Source organism: Notolepis coatsorum (genome assembly GCF_963971535.1).
Source record: "Notolepis coatsorum genome assembly, chromosome: 1".
NCBI classification, from domain to species: Eukaryota; Metazoa; Chordata; class Actinopteri; order Aulopiformes; family Paralepididae; genus Notolepis; species Notolepis coatsorum.
In genome coordinates, this window is record NC_140165.1 from 22,566,402 (window position 1) to 22,594,232 (window position 27,831).

A 27,831-nucleotide genomic window follows, 5' to 3' on the forward strand; every position below is an offset into this window, starting at 1 on the left:
CAAGTAGTCTAAGAGGTACTAAGTACAACCATGGCAGTTTCATAAAGTGCTTATGGGAAAATCTTTTTTTATCCCACATCAAAGTTAGTCGAAAATGCTGATTCTGAGGACTTTAAAACTGAAATTACTCAAAAAGTACACAGTAAAAATATTTCATATAATTTGTACAAGTAGTCTAAGAGGTACTAAGTACAACCATGGCAATTTCATAAAGTGCTTATGGGAAAATCTTTTTTTATCCCACATCAAAGTTAGTCGAAAATGCTGATTCTGAGGACTTTAAAACTGAAATTACTCAAAAAGTACACAGTAAAAATATTTCATATAATTTGTACAAGTAGTCTAAGAGGTACTAAGTACAACCATGGCAGTTTCATAAAGTGCTTATGGGAAAATCTTTTTTTATCCCACATCAAAGTTAGTCGAAAATGCTGATTCTGAGGACTTTGAAACTCAAATTACTCAAAAAGTACACAGTAAAAATATTTCATATAATTTGTACAAGTAGTCTAAGAGGTACTAAGTACAACCATGGCAGTTTCATAAAGTGCTTATGGGAAAATCTTTTTTTATCCCATATCAAAGTTAGTCGAAAATGCTGATTCTGAGGACTTTGAAACTCAAATTACTCAAAAAGTACACAGTAAAAATATTTCATATAATTTGTACAAGTAGTCTAAGAGGTACTAAGTACAACCATGGCAGTTTCATAAAGTGCTTATGGGAAAATCTTTTTTTTATCCCACATCAAAGTTAGTCGAAAATGCTGATTCTGAGGACTTTAAAACTGAAATTACTCAAAAAGTACACAGTAAAAATATTTCATATAATTTGTACAAGTAGTCTAAGAGGTACTAAGTACAACCATGGCAGTTTCATAAAGTGCTTATGGGAAAATCTTTTTTTATCCAACATCAAAGTTAGTCGAAAATGCTGATTCTGAGGACTTTAAAACTGAAATTACTCAAAAAGTACACAGTAAAAATATTTCATATAATTTGTACAAGTAGTCTAAGAGGTACTAAGTACAACCATGGCAGTTTCATAAAGTGCTTATGGGAAAATCTTTTTTTATCCCACATCAAAGTTAGTCGAAAATGCTGATTCTGAGGACTTTAAAACTGAAATTACTCAAAAAGTACACAGTAAAAATATTTCATATAATTTGTACAAGTAGTCTAAGAGGTACTAAGTACAACCATGGCAGTTTCATAAAGTGCTTATGGGAAAATCTTTTTTTATCCCACATCAAAGTTAGTCGAAAATGCTGATTCTGAGGACTTTGAAACTCAAATTACTCAAAAAGTACACAGTAAAAATATTTCATATAATTTGTACAAGTAGTCTAAGAGGTACTAAGTACAACCATGGCAGTTTCATAAAGTGCTTATGGGAAAATCTTTTTTTATCCCATATCAAAGTTAGTCGAAAATGCTGATTCTGAGGACTTTGAAACTCAAATTACTCAAAAAGTACACAGTAAAAATATTTCATATAATTTGTACAAGTAGTCTAAGAGGTACTAAGTACAACCATGGCAGTTTCATAAAGTGCTTATGGGAAAATCTTTTTTTATCCCACATCAAAGTTAGTCGAAAATGCTGATTCTGAGGACTTTAAAACTGAAATTACTCAAAAAGTACACAGTAAAAATATTTCATATAATTTGTACAAGTAGTCTAAGAGGTACTAAGTACAACCATGGCAGTTTCATAAAGTGCTTATGGGAAAATCTTTTTTTATCCAACATCAAAGTTAGTCGAAAATGCTGATTCTGAGGACTTTAAAACTGAAATTACTCAAAAAGTACACAGTAAAAATATTTCATATAATTTGTACAAGTAGTCTAAGAGGTACTAAGTACAACCATGGCAGTTTCATAAAGTGCTTATGGGAAAATCTTTTTTTATCCCACATCAAAGTTAGTCGAAAATGCTGATTCTGAGGACTTTAAAACTGAAATTACTCAAAAAGTACACAGTAAAAATATTTCATATAATTTGTACAAGTAGTCTAAGAGGTACTAAGTACAACCATGGCAGTTTCATAAAGTGCTTATGGGAAAATCTTTTTTTATCCCACATCAAAGTTAGTCGAAAATGCTGATTCTGAGGACTTTAAAACTGAAATTACTCAAAAAGTACACAGTAAAAATATTTCATATAATTTGTACAAGTAGTCTAAGAGGTACTAAGTACAACCATGGCAGTTTCATAAAGTGCTTATGGGAAAATCTTTTTTTATCCCACATCAAAGTTAGTCGAAAATGCTGATTCTGGGGACTTTGAAACTCAAATTACTCAAAAAGTACACAGTAAAAATATTTCATATAATTTGTACAAGTAGTCTAAGAGGTACTAAGTACAACCATGGCAGTTTCATAAAGTGCTTATGGGAAAATCTTTTTTTATCCCACATCAAAGTTAGTCGAAAATGCTGATTCTGAGGACTTTAAAACTGAAATTACTCAAAAAGTACACAGTAAAAATATTTCATATAATTTGTACAAGTAGTCTAAGAGGTACTAAGTACAACCATGGCAATTTCATAAAGTGCTTATGGGAAAATCTTTTTTTATCCCACATCAAAGTTAGTCGAAAATGCTGATTCTGAGGACTTTAAAACTGAAATTACTCAAAAAGTACACAGTAAAAATATTTCATATAATTTGTACAAGTAGTCTAAGAGGTACTAAGTACAACCATGGCAGTTTCATAAAGTGCTTATGGGAAAATCTTTTTTTATCCCACATCAAAGTTAGTCGAAAATGCTGATTCTGAGGACTTTGAAACTCAAATTACTCAAAAAGTACACAGTAAAAATATTTCATATAATTTGTACAAGTAGTCTAAGAGGTACTAAGTACAACCATGGCAGTTTCATAAAGTGCTTATGGGAAAATCTTTTTTTATCCCATATCAAAGTTAGTCGAAAATGCTGATTCTGAGGACTTTGAAACTCAAATTACTCAAAAAGTACACAGTAAAAATATTTCATATAATTTGTACAAGTAGTCTAAGAGGTACTAAGTACAACCATGGCAGTTTCATAAAGTGCTTATGGGAAAATCTTTTTTTTATCCCACATCAAAGTTAGTCGAAAATGCTGATTCTGAGGACTTTAAAACTGAAATTACTCAAAAAGTACACAGTAAAAATATTTCATATAATTTGTACAAGTAGTCTAAGAGGTACTAAGTACAACCATGGCAATTTCATAAAGTGCTTATGGGAAAATCTTTTTTTATCCCACATCAAAGTTAGTCGAAAATGCTGATTCTGAGGACTTTAAAACTGAAATTACTCCAAAAGTACACAGTAAAAATATTTCATATAATTTGTACAAGTAGTCTAAGAGGTACTAAGTACAACCATGGCAGTTTCATAAAGTGCTTATGGGAAAATCTTTTTTTATCCCACATCAAAGTTAGTCGAAAATGCTGATTCTGAGGACTTTAAAACTGAAATTACTCAAAAAGTACACAGTAAAAATATTTCATATAATTTGTACAAGTAGTCTAAGAGGTACTAAGTACAACCATGGCAGTTTCATAAAGTGCTTATGGGAAAATCTTTTTTTATCCCACATCAAAGTTAGTCGAAAATGCTGATTCTGGGGACTTTGAAACTCAAATTACTCAAAAAGTACACAGTAAAAATATTTCATATAATTTGTACAAGTAGTCTAAGAGGTACTAAGTACAACCATGGCAGTTTCATAAAGTGCTTATGGGAAAATCTTTTTTTATCCCACATCAAAGTTAGTCGAAAATGCTGATTCTGAGGACTTTAAAACTGAAATTACTCAAAAAGTACACAGTAAAAATATTTCATATAATTTGTACAAGTAGTCTAAGAGGTACTAAGTACAACCATGGCAATTTCATAAAGTGCTTATGGGAAAATCTTTTTTTATCCCACATCAAAGTTAGTCGAAAATGCTGATTCTGAGGACTTTAAAACTGAAATTACTCAAAAAGTACACAGTAAAAATATTTCATATAATTTGTACAAGTAGTCTAAGAGGTACTAAGTACAACCATGGCAGTTTCATAAAGTGCTTATGGGAAAATCTTTTTTTATCCCACATCAAAGTTAGTCGAAAATGCTGATTCTGAGGACTTTAAAACTGAAATTACTCAAAAAGTACACAGTAAAAATATTTCATATAATTTGTACAAGTAGTCTAAGAGGTACTAAGTACAACCATGGCAGTTTCATAAAGTGCTTATGGGAAAATCTTTTTTTATCCCACATCAAAGTTAGTCAAAAATGCTGATTCTGGGGACTTTGAAACTCAAATTACTCAAAAAGTACACAGTAAAAATATTTCATATAATTTGTACAAGTAGTCTAAGAGGTACTAAGTACAACCATGGCAGTTTCATAAACTGCTTATGGTAAAATCTTTTTTTATCCCACATCAAAGTTAGTCGAAAATGCTGATTCTGAGGACTTTGAAACTCAAATTACTCAAAAAGTACACAGTAAAAATATTTCATATAATTTGTACAAGTAGTCTAAGAGGTACTAAGTACAACCATGGCAGTTTCATAAAGTGCTTATGGGAAAATCTTTTTTTATCCCACAGCAAAGTTAGTCAAAAATGCTGATTCTGGGGACTTTGAAACTCAAATTACTCAAAAAGTACACAGTAAAAATATTTCATATAATTTGTACAGGTAGTCTAAGAAGTACTAAGTACAACCATGGAAGTTTCATAAACTGCTTATGGGAGAAATGGTTTTTATCCCACATCAAAGTTAGTCGAAAATACTCATTGTTCTATAAAAAGGACTTTGAAACTCAAATTACTCAAAGTACACAGTAAAAGTAGTTAATATTATTTGTGCAAGTAGTCTTGAGAAGTATTAAGTACAAACATGGCAGTGTAATAAACTACTTATGAAATAATAGAAATGAACCACATGCCATCCTTTACTTTGAAATCCTCACCGGAAGTGTTCCTCTGTGGAATTGTCTGTAGCTTTAGTGGTCGAATATACTGCGCGTCCTACTTGACCACGCAAAAGCAAAAGACGGCTCACTTGACCGCAGTGCTAACTTGTGTACAGCAAACACACCGACCTTGTTGTATAACAATCCATTTCTTATTTGATTTTGTTTTGAGCGTTTTCTTTAGCTCCGTTACTGATATACGTTCATTTATATTTTCCAGGCTGGTCTGGAGGAGGAACAGGTTGAAGTGTAATGGCGTCGGTCGTCGGAGTTCTTGTTCGTCAACGTTCGTACACCGGAAGTGACATCACGAACGTAGAGACCACAGCACCGGCGTCGTAGAGGCGTCCTGTGTTTTGTTGTTGTGTTTTTTTCCCTGAGAGCTCACGATGAGACGAGAGGCTTTGGATGAGAGTAAATATAAATGAGTAAATATCCATATCTTTTTTTTTTACCAGCATTGGGCATCCGAATCTGCATTTAAAAGACTCACTCGGACCGTGTGTGCCGTCTTGCTACTCCATGAGTTACACTGACAAGTAACCTGCTAACTGGCTATAGCCCGAGCGGCTAGCTTCCGTTAGGTGACACTGCTGCTGCTGGCTGGTTGACAACACAGGTCTGTATCTATCCTATCTGTCTATCTGTCTATCTGTCTATCTATCTGTCTGTCTGTCTATCTATCTATCTATCTATCTATCTATCTATCTATCTATCTATCTATCTATCTATCTATCTATCTATCTATCTATCTATCTATCTATCTATCTATCTATCTATCTATCTACCTATCTATCTATCTATCTGTCTGTCTGTCTGTCTAAGTATCTGTCTATCTGTCTGTCTTAAAATGTATTGTCATAATACAGCACAAGTACACTACAACGAAAATAAGTTTGGCATCCAACCAGAGTGCACATCATCTAAAGGGTAAAGTCTAAAGTGAATGAATGAATGAATGAAAACTTTATTTAACAGATTGCAGAATGGGTACAATACAGTACGGCTCAATACATACAATTGTTAAGGGGATGCAGACCTGAGAAAGACGTTTGTCTTGTTTCCATCAGGGTCCCCCATTTTCAATTCATATAGACATATATGACATACATGACATACAGATAGTCAGTACTGCTACATCTATACATTTATGACATACCAGATTTGCAAATACAGTACTTTTTGTGATACAGAAGGAGTCAAGAAAAGGGAGTATATACATTTGACGTAGAAACTGTACATTGGAGGAGGTTCGGTGGGGGGGGTTGGGTACATTGGGATATTGACAAACATACTGGGTAATTTACATTGGAGGTGGTTGGGGGGGGGGGCACACTGTATAAACAAGTAACACTGTACATTGAGGGGGGGGGGGAGGAGACACTGTACAAACAAACACAATTGTACATTGAACTATTGACAAAACCATACTAGGTAAATGACTGTACATTGGAGGGGGTTGGGTTAGGATATTTACAGGGGCCAGTGTTGAATTGCAGTCTCCCGTAGGTGTCCCTTGAGAGAGGTTTTGAAAGTGGGTAGTGATCCACATTCCTTTACAGCTTTGGGTAGGGCGTTCCACATTGATGTGGCATAATTGCGAAACGTGTTTAGTCCCTTATTTGAGCCGAATCTGGGTTTAACATGATTTGTGGAGCTCCCTCTGGTGTTGTGATCGTGGTATTCACTGACCTTTGGGAAGTATTTTGACATGTACATGGGTACCTTGGTCGTGTAGTGTATCTTGTAGACCAGGCCCATTGCAAGTTGTTGTACTCTGTCGTCTACTCTAAGCCATCCTAGGTTGTCGAAGTGGGCAGGGGTGAGGTGGGTTCTAGGAGTAAGGTCAAGCAGTAGTCTGACCAGTTTGTTTTGAGATGTTTGTAATTTTGTTTTTAGCGCCTTTGAGGTGCTTTGGTACCATGAGGTGCAAGCATAGTCGTAGTACCCCTGAATGAGTGCTCCTGCCAGAGTCTTCAGGGTGTTCTTGTTTACCAGAGAGGAGATCCGGTACAAGAATCGAGTTCGTTGGTTGACTTTTTTTATTACATTGGATGCCATTTTGTCACAGGAGAGATTAGCCTCTAGGATGGAACCCAGGTAGGTAATTTCATCTTTCCTTGTGACAATATTGTCACCCACTGTAACTGAGAAGCCGTCGGTCTTGCTGAGTTTGTTATTTGAACCGAAGAGAATGGACTCTGTTTTGCCCATGTGTAATGATAGTTTGTTATCAGCGAGCCATATGCAGATTCTGCCTAGTTCCGAGCTGAGGGTTTTTTCAACCTGTAACTTGTTCTTGTCAGAGACCAGCAGGGCTGAGTCGTCCGCAAACAGGAACAAGTTGCAGTCACAAGCTGACGACATGTCATTTGCATAAATTAGGAACAGTAGCGGTCCTAGTATGCTTCCTTGTGGAACACCACAGCTCACTGTGAGGGGGCTGCAATATACAATGTATAGATGATTTAAAACTGGGTACAAATAAATGAGTACTACTGCTGGGTGTAATGCTAATCACTAATCAGATGTATGTACAGAGTTGTAATAATAATTTATACAGGTATAAAGACAGTATGGCAGTACTAGTCAAACTGACCAGCAGCGTAAAAAAAAAATAGTAAGGGATATGTTCAGATTATAGATCATTTCTACAGACATGTAAAAGGGATTATATGTACAGAGCAGACATGGTACAAATAAATATATATACACGGTATATACACCATTATTATAAAATGTTTACCTCTTTAGACAATAAAGGCCTTTAACGGAATGTTTAGGATACCCGTTTGTCCTACATTTTGGTGTGTGTGTGTGTTGATGAGGGGAGAGAACAGATGGTAGAGGTAAACGGTACTCTATCCCCCCCCCCCCTCCCAGTGAGCTGTGGTGTTCCACAAGGAAGCATACTAGGACCGCTACTAGGGGTGGGACGATACATCGATCCAGATCGATACATCGATGTAATTATCAACGATCGAATCGGATCGATGCGATGTAATAAGATCGATTCATATCGATACTCTTATTTTGAAAATCCTGTGGCGAGTCTCATAACTGATTGTGTTAAATGGGCATATGATATCATCTCATATCGATCCCAGGCACCTGAATCTAATCGTATCGTATTGTATCGTGAGAGACTTTGTGATATCGGCAAATATCGTATCGTTGTCCAAAGAATCGATATCGTATCGTATCATGATGAAACTGGTGATTCCCACCCCTAACCGCTACTGTTCCTAATTTATGCAAATGACATGTCGTCAGCTTGTGACTGCAACTTGTTCCTGTTTGCGGATGACTCAGCCCTGCTGGTCTCTGACAAGAACAAGTTACAGGTTGAAAAAACCCTCTGCTCAGAACTCGGCAGAATCTGCACCTGGCTCGCTGATAACAAACTATCATTACACCTGTGTAAAACAACAGAGTCCATTCTCTTCGGATCAAATAACAAAGTCAGCAAGACCGACGGCTTCTCAGTTACAGTGGGTGACAATATTGTCACAAGGAAAGATGAAATTACATACCTACTAGGTTCCATCCTAGAGGCAAATCTTTCTTGTGACAAAATGGCATCCAAGGTAATAAAAAAAGTCAACCAACGAACTAGATTCTTGTACCGGATCTCCTCTCTGGTAAACAAGAATACCCTGAAGACTCTGGCAGGAGCACTCATTCAAGGGTACTACGACTATGCTTGCACCTCATGGTACCAAAGCACCTCAAAGGCGCTAAAAACAAGATTACAAACATCACAAAACAAACTGGTCAGACTTCTACTTGACCTTACCCCTAGAACCCACCTCACCTCTGCCCACGTTGACTACCTAGGATGGCTTAGAGCAGTGGTTCTCAACCTTTTTACACCAAGTACCACCTGAGAACGTAGCTGGCTCTCCAAGTACCACCATATGACCGACGTTAAAATACAGTCTATTCAGCTATGCACAGTTCACGCAGGAGGCAAATGTATTCCTAATAGCATTATTTATTGATAATTTTTGTCAGACACAGCCACAATGTACAAAGGGGTAGCACTAGAACTAGCAAACTCTTCCACACAACTCATACAATGCAAGGGGCATTGAGAACATAATAACTAACATTCTCACACACACACACACACACACACACACACACACACACACACACACACACACACATACACAGCATGTTGTTGTCCATTGACAACTCGCATAAGCAGGGCCGGACTGGGGAAATAATTCAGGCTGGGAAATATAGTGTGAAATATAGCCCCAGTCAGGCCACTTTCTAAGTGGGGGTCCCCCACCAGGAATTATTTTGTTACAAAGACTTAATTTCCTGCATTCTGGTGCAGGATTTTTTTTAAATGTACCCTTTAAATGCCAGTGTTTGTGATGGGCATCACAAATTATTGTAAAAAATAAAAAATAAAACACATATTCAATATTTTTTTTAATTGTAACCCTTTAAATGCCAGTTTGTGTGATGGCATCACAAATTATTGTTAAAAAAACACACAAAAAGTAAAATATTTTCAATATCAAATGCAAAGTACATTTTTCTGGGGGGAATTATTACAGGCTAGGCATGTGTCAATGATTAGCAACAACACAGATTTTTGTTTTTTGTAATGTCAGATTTAACAACAACTCTTTTCAGAATATTTATTCAGAGTATTTCATTTTTTATCTGACATTACAAAAAAATCTAAAAATAAAAATGGTTATGATCAGGGCTGAAGTTGAATAAAAGATTTATGACTGTTTAGACTGCAATACTCTGTGTCACAGATTATCTATCTAACTTATCAGCTCCTCCTCCCTCTGCTCCTCCTGCAGCTTCAGCTCATCCTCCCTCTGTACTTAAGCTCCTTAGGTTATCTAACCGCCGCAACTAGAAACACTGGCCTGGCCTGCTTCTAAGTTCTAAATAACTTTTTATTAATTTATTTTTTATAAATCTTTTCAAGTACCACCAGCAGTACCACCAAGTACCACTAGTGGTACGCGTACCACAGGTTGAGAACCACTGGCTTAGAGTAGACGACAGAGTACAGCAACTTGCAATGGGCCTGGTCTACAAGATACACTATACGACTAAGATACCCATGTACATGTCAAAATACTTCCCAAAGGTCAGTGAATACCACGACCACAACACCAGAGGAAGCTCAACAAATCATGTGATTGATTGATTGATTGAAAACTTTATTAACAGATTGCAGAATGGGTACAATACAGTACAGCTCAATACACACAATTGTTAAGGGGATGCAGACCAGAGAAAGACTTTCGTCTTGTTTACATCAGGGTCCCCCATTTTCAATTCATCAGGACATATATGACATACATGACATACAGATAGTCAGTACTGCTACATCTATACATTTATGACATACCAGATTTGCAAATACAGTACTGTTCATGATACAGAAGGAGTCAGGAAAAGGGAGTATATACATTTGACGTAGAAACTGTACATTGGAGGAGGTTGGGTGGGGGGGGGGGGTTGGGTACACTGGGATATGTTGATGTTAAACCCAGATTCGGCTCAAACAAGGGACTAAACACGTTTCGCAATTATGCCACATCAATGTGGAACGCCCTACCCAAAGCTGTAAAGGAATGTGAATCCCTACCAACATTCAAAACCGCTCTTAAAGAGCACCTACGGGAGGCTGCAATTCAAAACTGGCCACCGTAAATGTCCAAACCCCCACCCCCACCCCCTCCTAAATAGTCAGTCTCCTCCCCACCGCATGTATATAATCTCTCCCCACCCTATGTATATTTCTCTCCCACCCACCCACCCCCTCCTAATGTACAGTCTCTTCCCCACCGTATGTACCGGTATATATTCTCTCCCCACCGTATGTATATTTCTCTCCCACCCACCTACCCCCTCCTAATGCACAGTCCCCTCCCCATCCATCATAATGTATATACTCTGTCAGGATCTATGGGTAACAGTACTGCATATTTGCATATCGTATATGTCACAAATGTTAATAGTGATGCACCGATGTGAAAATTGTGGCTGATACCGATAACCGATATTAATATTGCTGTTCTGGCCGATACCGATATTTACCGATGTCGATATCTCTGTATAGAAAACACTTTTTTATCATAATCAAATAAAGAGCTATTTTCCAAAACGCATAATTTTTTTTACTTTTGTAACTTATTTTCAGAAATGACTGATATTTTGAAACTATTTGATGCCAAAACATGTAAAAAATATCGGCCCATATCGGCCCTATCTTGATATCGGACCGATACCGATGTGTAAAAAAACTGCCATATCGGCCGATATTATATTGGCGGCAGATATATCGTGCATCACTACAAATGTAACAGTACTAAATACCTGTATGTCATGTATGTCCCTATGCCATAAATGTCATGTATGTTGTGTATGTCATAAATGTCACTATGAATTGAAAATGGGGGACCCTGATGTAAACGAGACGAAAGTCTTTCTCTGGTCTGCATCCCTTTAACAATTGTGTGTATTGAGCCGTACTGTATTGTACCCATTCTGCAATCTGTTAAATAAAGTATTCATTCATTCATTCATTCATTCATTCATTCATTCATTCATTCATTCATTCATTCATTCATTCATTCATTCATTCATTCATTCATTCATTCATTCATTCATTCATTCATGTTGTTGATATAGGATAAATACACATTACTCAGTTTTATTACGTGATCTTGTAAACAAGCCATAGTGGAATATGCTTTTCCAATGTTTTACCTAATCTACCACTGCACATATATTTGGCGTTTCCTTTCCAAAGTGGTGACCGATGGTTACAGGCTGTCATGTTGGAAGGGAAACAGCTACAGTACACAAACAAGGCCTCTATAGCGCAACATAACTGTTGGTGACTGCCAACCCGTATTTGCAACTCGAATAAATTACAGTTTAAATCAAAGTGGCTGTAACATTGCTCCTAAATAGCCTCTGGGTACCAGGTTCCCAATCAATCAATCAATCGCTGTACTGTACGGCCTCTAGCCGAAGCAGCTAGAGCAGGATAATTCAGTAGAAGTCTGTAGAACCAATTCATAGACATGTGACATGAAGTTACTAAACGTTGCCTGTCAATAAAAAAATTTCCCATTGCTTCCCGTCACACAGATCATGGCTACTCCCTTCAAAATCCCCAAGAAAATACAGCCAGCAGACCGTACTGAGTCGCTGCAGATGCAATCACCTTTGTCTCGTCTGCACGATAGCAGTGGTCCTGCTAAGGTATTGTTATGTTCAGACCAGCAAAGTGTCACAAGTGATATATATACAGTATGTTAGACTGTTGGTTCTTAAATCTTTTCATGTCAAGGAACCCACCAAGTTTTTAATTTGAGAGGAACACTCGAGCACACTGGTATTCCTGCTACTTCACTTTAAGTGGGGAAAACTTTAGAACCAACATTTCAGCCAACAGACCTTCTTCAGTGTAATTGAATTACCCTGAAGTAGGTCTATTGACCGAAACGTTGTGTTCTAGAATCTAAAGTATTCCCACATAAAGGGAAGTAGCAGGAATACCAGTGTGCTAGACTTACTAGAGAATTAAAACATGTCTAGTGTAATTTAGCGAACGCTTTTATCCAAAGCGAATTACAAGTTATGTACGACAAGTCAGCAGGAAGGGTACTCTTTCAGCAGAGTAACAATGTTCATCAAACAGTGTTAGTAGAGTAGGTAGTACCGGTAATATAGATGAGGAAGATTAATTAGTGGAGGAGTGCATGATAGTAGATGACAGTAAGAAGGTTATTATAAATGTTTTTCTAGTGTGAGTCAGTCAGCTACTGTCTCCATTCTTATTTTGGTGGTGGGGCTATTCATATGTTTAGTTTGGATCATTGGCCTTAATTCTGAAAGCGCCGAATGTGCTAAAGTCACTGTTTCTTTCTTCTTCTTTTTTGCCAAGCAGACAAACTGGAGCCAGACGGACAGGAACAGAGCCGACAGAACGGAAGGGTATGTGACATCACTGTGACATCACCGTAACTCGTAGGGCCGTCCCTCCTGCGTCTATACTTTCTACAACGGCGCTCGGTTTCCGGGTTCCTCCGATTGGCCACGACGCCCACGTGACCTCCGCTAGCACGCCCCCTTCCTGCCGCGCTTGCCAGCTTCCTGGTCAAGCGCCAAGCTCCTGCCGCGCTATTAAAAAAATATACCGTTAACTGGAATATGTTGTTGACAGAGCTCTCATATTTGCGAATGCATAAACTATTAAAAAAAAATATACCGTTAACTGGCGGGGAAGAAGAACACTGATAGCGGTGTGTGGACCGTCCCGCGAGCCCCAGGCCACCGTCCCGCATAATTTTTTTTACTTTTGTAACTTATTTTCAGAAATGACTGATATTTTGAAACTATTTGAGGCCAAAACATGTAAAAAATATCGGCCCATATCGGCCCTATCTTGATATCGGACCGATACCGATGTGTAAAAAAACGGCCATATCGGCCGATATTATATTGGCGGCAGATATATCGTGCATCACTACAAATGTAACAGTACTAAATACCTGTATGCCATGTATGTCCCTATGCCATAAATGTCATGTATGTTGTGTATGTCATAAATGTCACTATGAATTGAAAATGGGGGACCCTGATGTAAACGAGACGAAAGTCTTTCTCTGGTCTGCATCCCTTTAACATTTGTGTGTATTGAGCCGTACTGTATTGTACCCATTCTGCAATCTGTTAAACAACGGCGCTCGGTTTCCGGGTTCCTCCGATTGGCCACGACGCCCACGTGACCTCCGCTAGCACGCCCCCTTCCTGCCGCGCTCCCCAGCTTCCTGGTCAAGCGCCAAGCTCCTGCTGCGCTTTTAAAAAAATATACCGTTAACTGGAATATGTTGTTGACAGAGCTCTCATATTTGCGAATGCATAAACTATTAAAAAAATATACCATTAACTGGAATATGTTGTTGACAGAGCTCTCATATTTGCCAATGCATAAACTATTAAAAAAAATATACCGTTAACTGGCGGGGAAGAAGAACACTGATAGCGGTGTGTGGACCGTCCCGCGAGCCCCAGGCCACCGTCCCGCGAGCCACTCATAGCAAATATGAAAGCTCTGTAGCGATTTTGTATTGGTTTGTCATGACAAACCAATTACATAATCCAACATATGTGTAACTGAGGGGTACAATTCCCTGACTGTATTGATAAGTATGGTATTATTAAACCACTACCGCTTGTACTTTAACTTCTGGCCATCCAGTACATGATATAGATATGATGAACACTTTCCCACCTGATGAAACGAAGTCCACACAAATGTATAAATCGAATATTTTATATAGCAAAGGGTATATACAACGTTCACTTAATGACATTTATGATTTGAAATGCACTTGTAAGGCAAATGAGTATTCGTAGGTAAATCAACATTGAATGTCCAATCTCTGGTTACGCAGGGAGCAAGTATACAACCTGGTTCTTTAGGGAACTATAGCAATGGTACTTAAATGATTATAGCTGGATACACTAAAGGGGGGGTCCCGCTGGTTGTAAGACAGTAGGGGGGGGGGGGGTTAGGAGAGCCGCTGGCGGTATCCCATCTGGCCGACGATTTCTTGGGAGAATTCAGAGTGCTGAACACGGTGCCCACAGAACCTCGGTCCGCAGATGAATACAGCTGGGCCCTCTGGTGGACGGTAGCTGCCGGTCCACAACGAAGAGACGTGAGGCGACCTCACTCGGGTAGAGCGCCGTCTCACCTGGACTCCTCTCGGGGGGGTAGTTCCAACACTCAGCAGTGTTGGCCGTTATCCATGGCATAATCAAAGCACCCAAAGCACGTAGATAATCCAAGCCGTGGAAGGCTCGCCGTTGTCCGGGTAAAGTAATCCAATGTACAGGTCCACTCGTCCTGGCCCGGAGCTCCTCGGATGCAAGCACCACACGTGGTCTGCCCAGCCTGGTTAAGACTCCAGATAACGTCAGGAACGATGGGGGTACTGCTCACTTTATAACTCTAACCGAACGATGCACCATACATAATAGACTATTATTAACTTAATAGAAATACGTCCCACTCGACGGTATAGTGCCAAACTATGACAATTCAACTATTAATCCACACGATGTCTCAATGCCTATTCTGAGGCCAAGTAGGCCTTACTGCACCACACGTGCGTCGTGGGTGAGGCTTCGCGTCTGTTACTAGGTTGGAGGGTAAAGGACTAATGGACTAAAAGAAAGTTCTACTTTACTTGCGCCATATATATATGCGCTGTGAACAAATAGTACCATTCGTATTTCGCCAGACGTATTCCTACGCGGAACCGGGCTTGTAACGACATGTTCGTCGGCACGATTGAACTTGAACCAAGGGGCTTGGCTGCTGGCGCCAGGTTCTCGTCCAATGGTAGAATGAAACTATTATGGGCTGTTAGTAGACTAAAGGGATATTCAGTGTATATTGTACAAGGAATATACAGGGGATATCAAACGATATACAAATACTATTAAATATATATCCATAAATAAATATATATATTCGGTTTAATCTGATCCTTCACAACAATATGTGTAAGGGCGCGGATCCACCTGCCTCATATTTCTTTACATTTTTTCAATGTATTCCAATGGGGAGGGAGTGTAGGAAATGCGCTGCAGTCAGCTTCTTTTTTCAGCGCATTTCAGCTTTTTTGTTCGGCCGCACACAGCGTTTTAAAGTTGAAACTTTCGGAACTTTACAGAGCGATGCGCTGGGCGCATATTCAGACAAAGGCTTGCGCTGCAGCGCTCCATCCGCAGTACTACCGGCGCACTGCCAGCGTTTTTGTGAGATAGGTGGACGCATGCCCTTAAGAAACAACATATTCCAGTTAACGGTATATATTTTTAATTATTCGTTAGCGTATACGGCGTATATTTTTTAAATAGTTTATGCATTCGCAAAATTAATATGAGAGCTCTGTCAACAACATATTCCAGTTAACGGTATATTTTTTTTAATAGTTTATGATTCGTTAGCATATACGGCGTAGTCAATACTTCCATTTCATTGAGGAAGCTGGGAGCGCGGCGCGGCAGGAGCTTGGCGCTTGAAGCTGGCGAGCGGCAGGAAGGGGGCGTGCTAGCGGAGGTCACGTGGGCGTCGTGGCCAATCGGAGGAACCCGGAAACCGAGCGCCGTTGTAGAAAGTATAGACGCGTCCCTCCCGATTACCATTTATTTTGGGCCTCGAAGTGCCAGTCGTAAATTACAGTTGAATGAAAGCTTCGTTCTTCTCAGCGCAAAAACGTTCAGCGCAGTGGGTAAAGATAGGTGGTAGATAGGTTTTCTGAATTTTTTTTCTAAATTAATGTTAATAAATAAATAAAAATAACTCGATGTTTTTTACTATTATGTACCTTATCACTACGTGTTATGTTACTTACTTGTCTCTGTGGCTCAGCCTGCGTTGCAAAATAATCTCCATCCTAAAGGAACACGCCAACATTTTGGGAAATTAGCTTACCATCTTCTCCAGAGAGAGACAAGAAGATAGATACCAGCTTCCTCTCTGTGCGTTCAGTAGAAAACTATCTGGCTGCACGTTAGCTTAGCACAATGAATGGAAGCGGACATGTACGGGTAGCCTTCGGGAGAGGTGTTAGTTGGACAATGCCTAGGCTACCCGTTTCTACTGAACACACAGAGAGGACTGGTATCTTATCTTCTTGTCTCTCTCTGGAGAAGACTGTAAGCTAATTTCCTCAAATGTTGGCGTGTTCCTTTAGGATGGAGATTAACAAATAATGTCTTCTCGAGTCTTAACTCATTCAGCGCCATACCCGAGATAAGTCGGGTTATCTCGCCAGTGGTTGAGCGCCATACCAGAGATTTCTCGGGTTTTGATCCTTTAATCTTTTTCCTTTGATCCCCGTTCTATACGGTCAGCCGGAGCCCTCTAGGTGTCCCTGATTCATCTGCCTATGTTGGAATTGCAATGATGATCGAATCTCACCAGGTGGCAGTATCGCCTACCTTTTAAACTCTGATAGTCTAGTTCAGACAGTTTCTGTCCTGATCCCTTTCTGTCCTGACTCGCTCTGAGGGGGAGGAGCTCTTGCAGAGCCAATCTCTAGGAGATCTTCTCGTCTCAAAACCTATAGTATCCCATATACACGAGTAATTACATATAAACGAGTAATTGCGATTGCCGATGGGATCATTGGAATTATTCTTTTTGGAGTACCTTCTGGCTAAGGTAAGGTATATATTCTATGTCTATTTTACGGAACCTGAAACATGTTTCAGGCCTGTACAGTGCGATATATATGTTGCACGTGCGACACTGACGTCAGTCTGTGCGATGAAAGGATTGACTTCAATAGCACTGGTGCGATGGCCCGCGATCCACTTGGTACTTGTAGTCTTGTGCGATTAAATACAATGTCCCTTCTGCGTAAAACTCCATATATCAAACACCAAATCCCATAATCCCTAGCGAACAATATCCCCGCGAGTTGCGAGCAGTGACGTCATATCCACTCGGCTCAGATCACAACACAGCAGGACTCGTCTGTCTCAGCAGCAGCAGCTCGTCTCAGCAGCGTTTGGAACGCGGACATTGAAACAGAGCTAGTGGATAGTTTGTCGCGACCCAAAACAAATCCCTGCTGTTTTATTCGGCAACGGGTCAAATGCATATAACATGCTTTGCAATCCTCGCGTCATAAAGTCCGAAATGAACGTTACATTAGCATGAGCTAACAACAAGCTGTTCAGAGCCATATAGAGAGAACAGCAGACGGGCAGAGAGTGAGGAGGAGGGGGCAGACATTCTCCCTTCTCTGTGTGTGTGTGTGTGTGCGTTTGGAAAGATCACATGAAGTCAGACGAGTATATTATATTGATAGTAAATGTACTGAGGGTGGATAGATAATGTTGATATTTAAACATAAAAAATACAATACAAAATAAATGTATTCATGATCATGCAACATAAAACGGTTGCGTGTTGTGAGTTCCAAAACATTTAACTTAAAGTTTAAAGCTCAATATATCAAAACGTGGCACTTTACAGTGAACAGGAGGTCTATGTGTATTAAAAACAATAGATTGTTTTTCCTTTAAAAGTCTGGATGAGGTCAAAAATAAAAATGTCAAATGATATTTCCGTTGCCTTTTTTGAGTTGATCTAATGTTACTGATTGTGTTAAATGGGCTTATGTTATGATATCGTCTCATATCGATTGCAGGCACCTGCATCGTATCATACCGTGGCATATATCAGCAAATATCGTATTGTTGTCCAAAGAATCTATATCGTATCGTATCGTGATGAAACTGGTGATTCCCACCCCTAGTAGAGTCCATACACCCAACCCTAACCCTAACCCTAACCCAAATCCCATAATTCCTTACACGTAACGTGTCTGGCTGTGTAACGTCAACTTGTCAGCATAAAATGACAGCCAAACATGGCACTGCAACTAAATAACACAAATACAATAGGCACATTTGTGACTGTTACAAATATAACAAATTTTATACTTGTGCTACAAGATTTTGGCCTGTGCTACAAAACGATCAACCTCTGTAGCACCAGTGCTATGTGCAAAAAAAGTTTACGTACAGCCCTGTTTCTGTAACGATCACAGTGTTGTATTTTACCGGACCTAAACCAAGCATTTTCGGGGTAAGACTACCCCCCCCCCCCCCCCCCTTGATGATTTTGTGAAGGCACATATGTACATGGTATATACCTTTTGATTTGGGAGTATTTGGGGTTTCAGGCGAACAACCAGAACGATTTATAACGTTGTCATATCTCGCAATCTATGGAAAAATACTGGATTATTTTGGAAATGGGCGATGTTTAGCATGTAATAAACTACAGACTACAGTGTGTAGAAACAAACTATTTTTTTCCATGTTGGACTAGAAATAGTGTCTGTCAAATGAGCCATACTATTGTCTCCATAGCTATAATATAGAACAGGGGTCAGCAACCTTTTTGACATGGAGTGCCTGTTTGAAATATAGTTGTAACTAGTGTGCCTCAACAATATTCCATGCATTGTAATTTTTTTTCTCTCATAATCAGGTATTTTTAATGATAATTTTTACATTATTACATCATTATTGTTATTGTTATTATTAACAATATTATTATGATGGTTGTATCAACCCTAAATCTGAGTTGGGGGGGGGGGATGCAATGCAGACAAACAGCTGCATACAGTGCAACCATTTCACTCACATTTGCCCATTCATTTTTGGACACATCACACACCATCGGTGTGTGTACTGTACGTGTGCTGTCATAGCTCCACCTACAGGCCTAATGGAGAACACCAGGAGAACACCAGGATGTGAATGTGAGGTATATCGTGTAAATAAGTTTTGATTGATCGCAAGACTACACTGTAAAAAAAATTATAATAAGTTACAAGAACTTAAAAATATATGGTTTTCAGTTTTCAATCCATAATAAGTGAACAGAAAAAAAAAGTACACAACCACATTATTTCAACCTAATAAGAACACAAGTTGACTTGGTAATACTCACATTTTGAGTAAAAAAAATGGCTTTTAACATGTGCAATGTTCAATGAAATAGAAAAATAAATAATGAATGTGTTGATTAATCCCACTGGTCACAATGGTGACGTAATAATGTTTTTGTTATAAGGCTCTGCAAATGTTACTGAATGATGTAGCAATGTATTTCCAGCTAAATTGAAATAATAAACAAATAAAGGGTCTCAATTAAATATGTGGTAGTAAAAAGAACCTGTGGGAGGATTTCAACAAGATAAATGCGACAACAGTGCAAAATATTTCACTATAATATTTCAAAAAAAAGAAAAAAAAAATTGTTTTACTGCTGCCCCCTGTGCCTATGCAAATGCCCCCGCGTGCCTATGTAGGCACGCGTGCCTAGGGTTGCCTACCCCTGATATAGAATATACCATAGCTCCGCAAAGATCGTGAAAATGGTCAAGAAAAGCTGGCGCCAGCAGAGTTAAAGGGGACCTATTGTGAAAATCGCCTTTTCCTGTGTTCTGCATTGTTTTTACAGAATGAGGGATTGTCCCAACACTGACAGTGGATTAAGTTGTTGAAAAGGACTCAAATATTGTCCCCTTTAACACTTTGACTGCCTAAAAACGCTTTACAGCGTCATTGCTGGCCATGCTAAAGTTGCCGGGGGACGCTGTACAGCGTCCTTATATCAATATTTCAAAAATCTGGAATCGGATTCATATTCCCCCTCCGCTGGCCTGATATCCACCAGCAGGACCCACTGAGCTCTCTGGCGGTTCAGGAGCGCCATCTGGTGGCCGATCGGCGCAACCGCTTAACAGGAAGCGCAGTAGAGGTTTTGCTGGTCGGCCCTATTACTTCCGGCCACTCGGTATAGGTTCCGGCACTCTAGCTCATAGCGATCGATTGCCAATAACTCGATAAACAACATGATTTGGACGTATATACCATTATACAAGCTGGAGATGGACCGGGTAATAATATATCCCATAATGATAAAATTTCTACTCGACGATGATCGCCCAACGGCGCGCGGAGACTGGGGTGAGTTTCAGCGTGTAACGTTACCATCTTCGATACTAACTGCTTTTATCAACATTTGACCCACATTAGATGATTGGTATAACGCTGCCCACGGAATTATAAACGCCCCCTCGCCCATCCGGTCAACATCAGATGACGTGTAGTAACTTCTAGAAGTACGTCTAGTTGGAATTTTTTATATCGCGCTGATTGCCATCAAACTGTATTTCATCATCAATATAATGCATTTGGGGCTATATATCACGTTCTGGAGAAAGTTGCAGAAAGAGATGAAAACATACTTATACATTAGACCATACTTTACTATGAATATGTGAATGAAAAAGTTTAACGTTGCTACACAATGAACAATACATATAGGACTTTGAATGGGCCCTAATAATGGCAATGTAGCAATAGAATTTAAAAAGTTATAGCCCTGCAAAGAAGGGGACTTTCTCCATAGACAAATAGCGCTGGCAATCTATGGTATATCATTAATTTAACCCAAGGCAACCAAAGTGTTAACACATTCAGAGCCACGCCCCTTTGACCATAATAGGCCGTTCCGTGCCAGCGCTTTAGTCAATGGGAGAACGGGGACATTTGCGAATGCTTAAACTATATCTTAAATTATGGCTATGGGTCTAATACACCCATCGCTTATCAATGACTTGCTTGCAGTCAACATGTACGAAACGGATTGTTTTTTCATTGGTACATTTCCGTTTTATACCGTTTTGAATAAGAGTATAGTTTTGAAGATTTCTAGTGATTCCAGAGAAATCCGCGATAATAGCTCTTTAGTGGAATACACAAAACACGTTTTTCGGCTGATTTATGAATCGTTTTCAAATAAACGCTAGATTATTGATAGTATATGTGTACTTATGCACGCTAGAGAAGCGGGCTGAAAAATCTATTATCCATGACCTGGTCAGCGCTAACGTCATACACACACACACAGACACGCTGCGATGGCTGAGAAAAAAACATCTGATTAACCCAATCAGATGTTCTGCAAAAAGATTAATCCAATTCCTGATCGCCATTCCAAATATTGATTGCGTTTATTGATCCAACGTTATAGTCCGAAACACATAATCGACGCTGCTCTGAGGGTCCTCAGTCAATCTGGTAACACGATACTGCTTGCCCGAGATGGGAAAACCCCGGACCAGACTTTTTTTCCTGATGCACAACCCCAGCCAATCCAATCCAATGATGTGCATTACCATCCGAGAGACGATAGGCGGCGGTATTTGCCCTTTTCGAGCTCAGACCCATTCACAATGATAACGTCAGGCTGGATGGATGAAAAATGAATGGATATCGCTAATAAAAGAAATAACAATTAAAAGATGAGAACTCGTCATTGGCAAGTTAGCACGACTAATCTCGTTGTTGGCACTCAATGTGTTAATAGCAAAACCTGTCTAAAGAGGGTGGTTCACTCTGCTAGCATCCTAGTAATGGGGACTCGCACAGCCAGACCCCTCTCTCTTTGAACAGGGAGTCATCTGTATCTAAGAATCTATCATACATATTGTTTTTTCTTTCATGTTTGAAATCACATGTAAATTACTGTCAACAGAATGATTAATTTGGTCAAAAAGGGCAATTTTGCCACAGAGTTACCATGGCAACCACTCGATTCCCATCCTTTTGGCAGAGATTGCGATGAATTCCAAACATTTAAAACCTTTAAAACTCACATTTGATCCCAAAGTGCAGTAAATTATAACTTCACTCAATATAAAATCACATCACATTTTTTATAATTTTCTCATATGTTTTTTTGTTGTAGCAAGTTGTTTTGTTGTTGCCGCCATCTTTAGCGTTGCGTATCCTTGTTATTAGACTGCCTCTCTTCATGTCTTGTCTTTACACGTGTGAAAACATTGGCTCCATGTTGTACAGTCGCCTAAAATGCAGGAAATCAAGTGACTTTGCTTTAATATCCAAAGTGTCCAACGTGCACTCTTGGTATCAGACCCCTCCCGTTTTTCTTCATCCTCCAATCACAACCACCGCTTTCCTCTGAAGCAACGGTTGTGATCGGAGGATCAAGAAAAGAGGGTGGGGTGTGAGACGGGGCGATCCTCAGATACCGATACCTTTTAGACTGATATATCAGCCCCAACACCTGATACCAGTTTCAGTACCCTGAGCCACTGTCCTACATGTCAGCATGAGGTCCGAGAATTTGTCATGAAAATGAACGTCTGCAACTTGTTACCGTAGCAATGACACCTAGGGGACACAGTTTAATCAAGTTGACAAACAAGCTGTTTCCTGTGTGAGATGAGACGAAGGTTCCTGTGATGTAATTCTGAAAGCCGGCCAGCAGAGGGCGATCTCTAACCAGCTAAGATTCAAGCGTATCATTCAGTGGCTTCATTGTGATTCTTAAAAAGGTGAAAACAAGTGGACAATTAGAATGATGGTATAGTGAACAATGCTCTAATCCAAGCGCCACCAAACCATAACATGTGTCTGTAAGCTCCATTCAACTTTGACAACACCACCAATCCACAAATGGATCCTATTGTTTATAGACATGTTCCATTTATTCAGATGTAGTAACAGTAATGATTCTGAGTTTTGCCAGAGCATTGTTTTAATTCTAGGATATAGCCTACCTACTGCTTTCACTGTCTACAACTGCCCTACACTGTAATCATAGTAATCATAACTACCACCTACCTCATACTATAGTCAACAATATACTCTGTATGATAGCATGTACTTTCATATATTTATTATATTTACTGCATATATATATATATATATATATATATATATATATACACACACACACACACACATCTTTCTGAATATACCTGCATATAATATAATCCTTCTATATACCTACTTATACATCTGCATATAACCCATATAGCTCTGTATAAAATAAGATATTCCTTTATTGAAATTCAGACATCATAGCAGTATGAGGGAGGGGGGAGGGGAGGTACAGGTACATGGTGATAGTAGAAGACATGATACAGGTCATAAAATTATAGTACAGTGGAGAAGTACAAATAAAAATAGGCAGTGTAAACAATATAACAATATAATTAACTTTGAGTATGCGCATATGAGCAAGTAGGCAGTGTAAATAAGTGAAGGTGCAGATGAGGGTATGTATGCCCGCTCAGTTATATTTGCATTACAATAAATATAGTTACAATAGACGCTATAATCTAAATATATACTATGATTAATTAAGTATACAGTATATACACAGGTGCAGTATGCATAAGGTACGTATGGCGTGATATACTTAGTACGTTATGCATTTTCCGTTTAGGTAGTCTGTTTAGGTAGTCCGTTTAGGTGGGAGTCAGACACACTCAGTGATAGTAGTTCCTAGCAGTTGAATGTCTGGCAGCGGTCCCTGCCCACTGTTGTGGAGCTGGTATGAAGGATTGGCCGAGACGGTTTATTTGAGTGTCGGGGGGGGGGGGGGGGGGGGGGGGGTATGAGTCTGTGACTGAACGTGCTTCTCATCTTGACTAGCTCATTATAGAGGGGGTGGGAGGGATTCTCAAGGATAGCAGCCAGCTTCCTTCTCATCCCCTTCTCTGCCACCACCTCTAGTTTGACCAGCTCGACCCCCACCACGGAGCTAGCCTTCCTCACCAGCTTGTTCAGTTTGTTGGTGTCCCTTGAGTTGATGTAGCCCCCCCAGCATGCCACAGCGTAGAAGAGGACGCTGGCCACTACAGACTGGTAGAACGACTGCAGCAGTCTATTGCAAACGTTGAAGGACCTGAGTCTCCTCAGGAAGAACAGCCTGCTCTGTCCCTCCTGAGGAGACTGCTGCAGTCGTATGATAGCATGTACAATAATGCTATACCGTGTATATATATACATTTATTCTTACTATATATCTATCCACACCTTTCTGTACATAGCTGCACATAATCATTTTACATATCTGTAGATACTATATCTATACTTATCCCTTACCTACTCTTACTAGTTATGTTGCTGACCAGTAGTAGTAGTAGTAGTAGTCGTTTATTGTCACGTATAAAGTACAGGTACATTACAGTGTGATGCTTGGTTCATACACATACAGCTCATTATAGTAATATTCCACAATTATTACAGTTGGTAGTAATAATGGCACACATAAATTCACACCAACATGCGCATTTGTTGATACATGCAGGACTAGTCTTGAGACCGAAGTATGTGTATCACCGCTGCCATGTTACCGGCGCGGTATGACTACTACCATAGTGTCTTTATACCTGTATCACTGTATTAATACTACAACTCTGTACAATGTATTTGATGCTCTGCGAAGCTCAAGTTTTTGATGGCTATCTTCTCTTCTTTTTACTGTGTTATGTAAACTTGTACTGTATGTTATTGTTTCTTGTTTGTGTATTTGTATTCGCTCTGGTGGCAAACCATGTTTCCCCTCTGGGATTAAGAATAAAAAAAACCATACCATACCATACATCTGATTAGCACTACACTCTGTAGTACTAATTTATATATTTTATACCCAGTTTAATCACCTGTACATTGTATATCACTATTGCACTTTACTGTTACATTTGCACTCTGGTTGGATGCCAAACTTATTTCCGTTGTACTGTACTTGTGCCGTATGATGACAATAAATCCAATCTGTCCTGTGATGAAGACGAGTACATGAGCGTAAAGGCATGTGGCCACTCGCCGGATACAAAGTTGATCCGAGTGTTTTTTTTTTTTTATATATATATTCCGCTTTGTGTTTTTCCGCAGCACACCTCACTTGTCTTTCATGGACGTCTACAAAGGTCGACCTGGACTCGGCCGTCCCGCCGGACGTCCCCCTGCCGCGCCCACGGGCCACAGGACACCGGGGGGAGAGACGTCGGGACAGCAGCGTCCGGACGACCGCGCGACAGGTGACCCGGAAAGACACAGATGGAACTTCCCGTCGAGATCATCTGCAACGCCGAGACAAAGAACGCCTGCACCCTCTCCTCCCTGTTTTTCCTCACCCCGGTAGGTTCGGATTATGTGATATATCTGTGGTTCGTTTTTGCAATTGGTCATTTAGCCGAACGCTTTCATCCAAAGCGACTTACAAGTTGTGTACGACAAGTCAGCAGGAAGGGCACAACTCTGGCAGCTGAGGGTCAGTAGGATTGTTCGTCAAACAGTGTTCAACTTGAGTGCTACAGTCTTGAGTGCATAGTAGTATAGACATATTAGCATAGTAGGTAGTAATATAGGCAAGGTAGATTCCTTAGTAGCAGAGTGCATAATATTAAAAGACAGTATGAAGTTTAGTACCGGTAGTTCATTTTATTATTATTTCTTTTCTTTTTTAAATATTGATTGAAGAAGTGTGTTTTTGTGAAAATTGGGCGGGTTTCGACTGGGGGGGATTTCGTTCCACCATTGTGGAGCAAGGACAGAGAATATCCTGCTTCTCTTTAATGACCCCCCCCCCCCCCCCCCCCGGAGCTCGGATTAGAGTGTGTCTGAGGCGGCCAGAGGGTGCGAAGGGGTCTTGAGGGTTTGTAGTTAGTAGGGATGGGTACCGAATCAGGTACTTTTAAGGGTACCGACCGAATCACGTCTGTAGTATCGAGTACCGATTCACGTGAGATTAATTCTTCTTTTTTATGACGTCAACGTTTTGTTTACCGCAAAACTAAACCTATGAAGTGTGCCTCACGTCAACGTTCACACGCACAATACACGCTTACCTAGGATTTGACTTGATTCAACAACAAAGCAGTCGGGGCAATGGCAAGCCGAAAACAGTCGCAAGTGTTGTTACACTTTCCAAAGTTAGATGCAGACAACGCTCTGTGCAATATTATATATTAGGAGTGTAACGGTACACAAAAACCACGGTACGGTACGTACCTCGGTTTTGAAGTCACGGTACGGGTTTTCGCTACAGTGGGGGAAAGTTTGGCTTTCCATGTTCCACTCAGGGGTGATGTAGTGTGCAGTAACTAATTGTACTTGTAGGGCTGTCAACGAATATTCTATATTGAAATGAATAATCGACTTGTAATAAAAGTAATGCGTGACACATTAAATTTTTTTTGTCTACTTTTTCTCCCAATTTTTTTCAATTTTTCTCCCTTCCCCAATTTCGTATTATCCAATTCTACCCTCCCCCGTCTTGAACGTTGTTAGGCCATGCCTCCCACAAGCCGGCTGCAATGTGGACGAAGCCTTGCATCACGTGTCCCCTCCGGTACTCGAGGAGGCAGCCGTCGCATCTTTTCACCTGCACAGCACGATCTCTCAGCAGCGAGTGTCTGCGTGGGAGGGACACGCCGCCCCCGTCGCTTCCTGATTCTACTGCGTAGGCGCACCAACCGACCTGCAGGAGTCGCTGTCCACAACGTCCGATCCCCACCCACCAGCTTCCCACCCCCTAATACTGCCAATTGTATTAGTATGAACGACCAGCCAAGCTGATAGCAATGCTGAGAGCTGGGCTCGAACCCAGCGTATCCTGCGTTGGTGGTGAGCGCCTTGCCCACTGCGCCACCTAGCCGCCCGCGTGACGCATTTCATGAAACTGAGTTGACTATCTGACATTAACAAGCGAATGCCTCCTGCTCAACATCTCACCGGTCTTATCCTAAGCAAACACACAACCTGTATATCCTGTAGAATAATGAGCGCAAATCCTTGAACCACTGACTTAGCAAGTACACACACGCAGACAGACAGACAGACCATAATCATAAACATAATCATATAGTCGGCATGAGGAGAGGGAGCGGAGCCAAAATGAATTGATAACAAATTCGGTCTGCAGGCCATATGTGGCCTTGTAGCCTATACCTAACATGCTTAATATCCCGCATGTGATTTGGACTGAATACAAATGTTTGTTTGTTTTTTTCCCCCATGATGTGTGTTGAACACGGGCCACAACTCTCCCACTGGCCGGTCCAGACCTGAATTACTTGTTTGTTTGACAAACAGTCAAACAGTTCCCAGGAAATAGCCTTGGGTATCAAAGCGAGCGCAAAACACAAAACGGAGGTTATTCGTTAGACTGAAATGACAGGATTACCGGTATTGCAATGTGCATGAAAATGTGTGTATTTACGTTTAATGTGATTCAATGTTTTTGAAGAAAAATAAATATAATAAACAATGCTCTACTTTACTATGAATGACCAAATGATTACCAAATAAGTGAAGCTGAACCACCACCGTTTCTCTCCACTAGGTGGCGGCCTATGAGAGCGTCAGACAAAATGTGTCCAGAAGAGAACAAGCGGTATGTCCCAGGACCAGAGAAGAAGACAAGTGGAGTTGAGCTCAACGGTCAGTAGCGACG

At 40.0% G+C, this 27,831-nt stretch overlaps 2 protein-coding genes across 2 annotated transcripts in view; one reads left to right on the top strand and one right to left on the bottom strand.

Annotated features, from left to right (window-relative positions):
• LOC311226395 (CD276 antigen homolog) overlaps nucleotides 1-5,322 on the bottom strand; it is a gene marked incomplete at its 3' end in the record, with an annotated part of 32,316 nt that extends 26,994 nt beyond the window's left edge. Inside the window, exon 1 of the mRNA XM_084311825.1 lies at nucleotides 5,088-5,322. Within this exon, the coding sequence (XP_084167951.1) occupies nucleotides 5,088-5,107 (20 nt within the window). The 5' untranslated portion in view covers nucleotides 5,108-5,322. The remainder of the gene's footprint in view (nucleotides 1-5,087) is intronic.
• LOC311226506 (sentrin-specific protease 7-like) overlaps nucleotides 5,318-27,831 on the top strand; it is a 93,127-nt gene continuing 70,613 nt past the window's right edge. Inside the window, exons 1-5 of the mRNA XM_084311928.1 lie at nucleotides 5,318-5,577; nucleotides 12,099-12,212; nucleotides 12,898-12,947; nucleotides 25,269-25,514; nucleotides 27,721-27,818. Of these exons, the coding sequence (XP_084168054.1) occupies nucleotides 12,102-12,212; nucleotides 12,898-12,947; nucleotides 25,269-25,514; nucleotides 27,721-27,818 (505 nt within the window). The 5' untranslated portion in view covers nucleotides 5,318-5,577; nucleotides 12,099-12,101. The remainder of the gene's footprint in view (nucleotides 5,578-12,098; nucleotides 12,213-12,897; nucleotides 12,948-25,268; nucleotides 25,515-27,720; nucleotides 27,819-27,831) is intronic.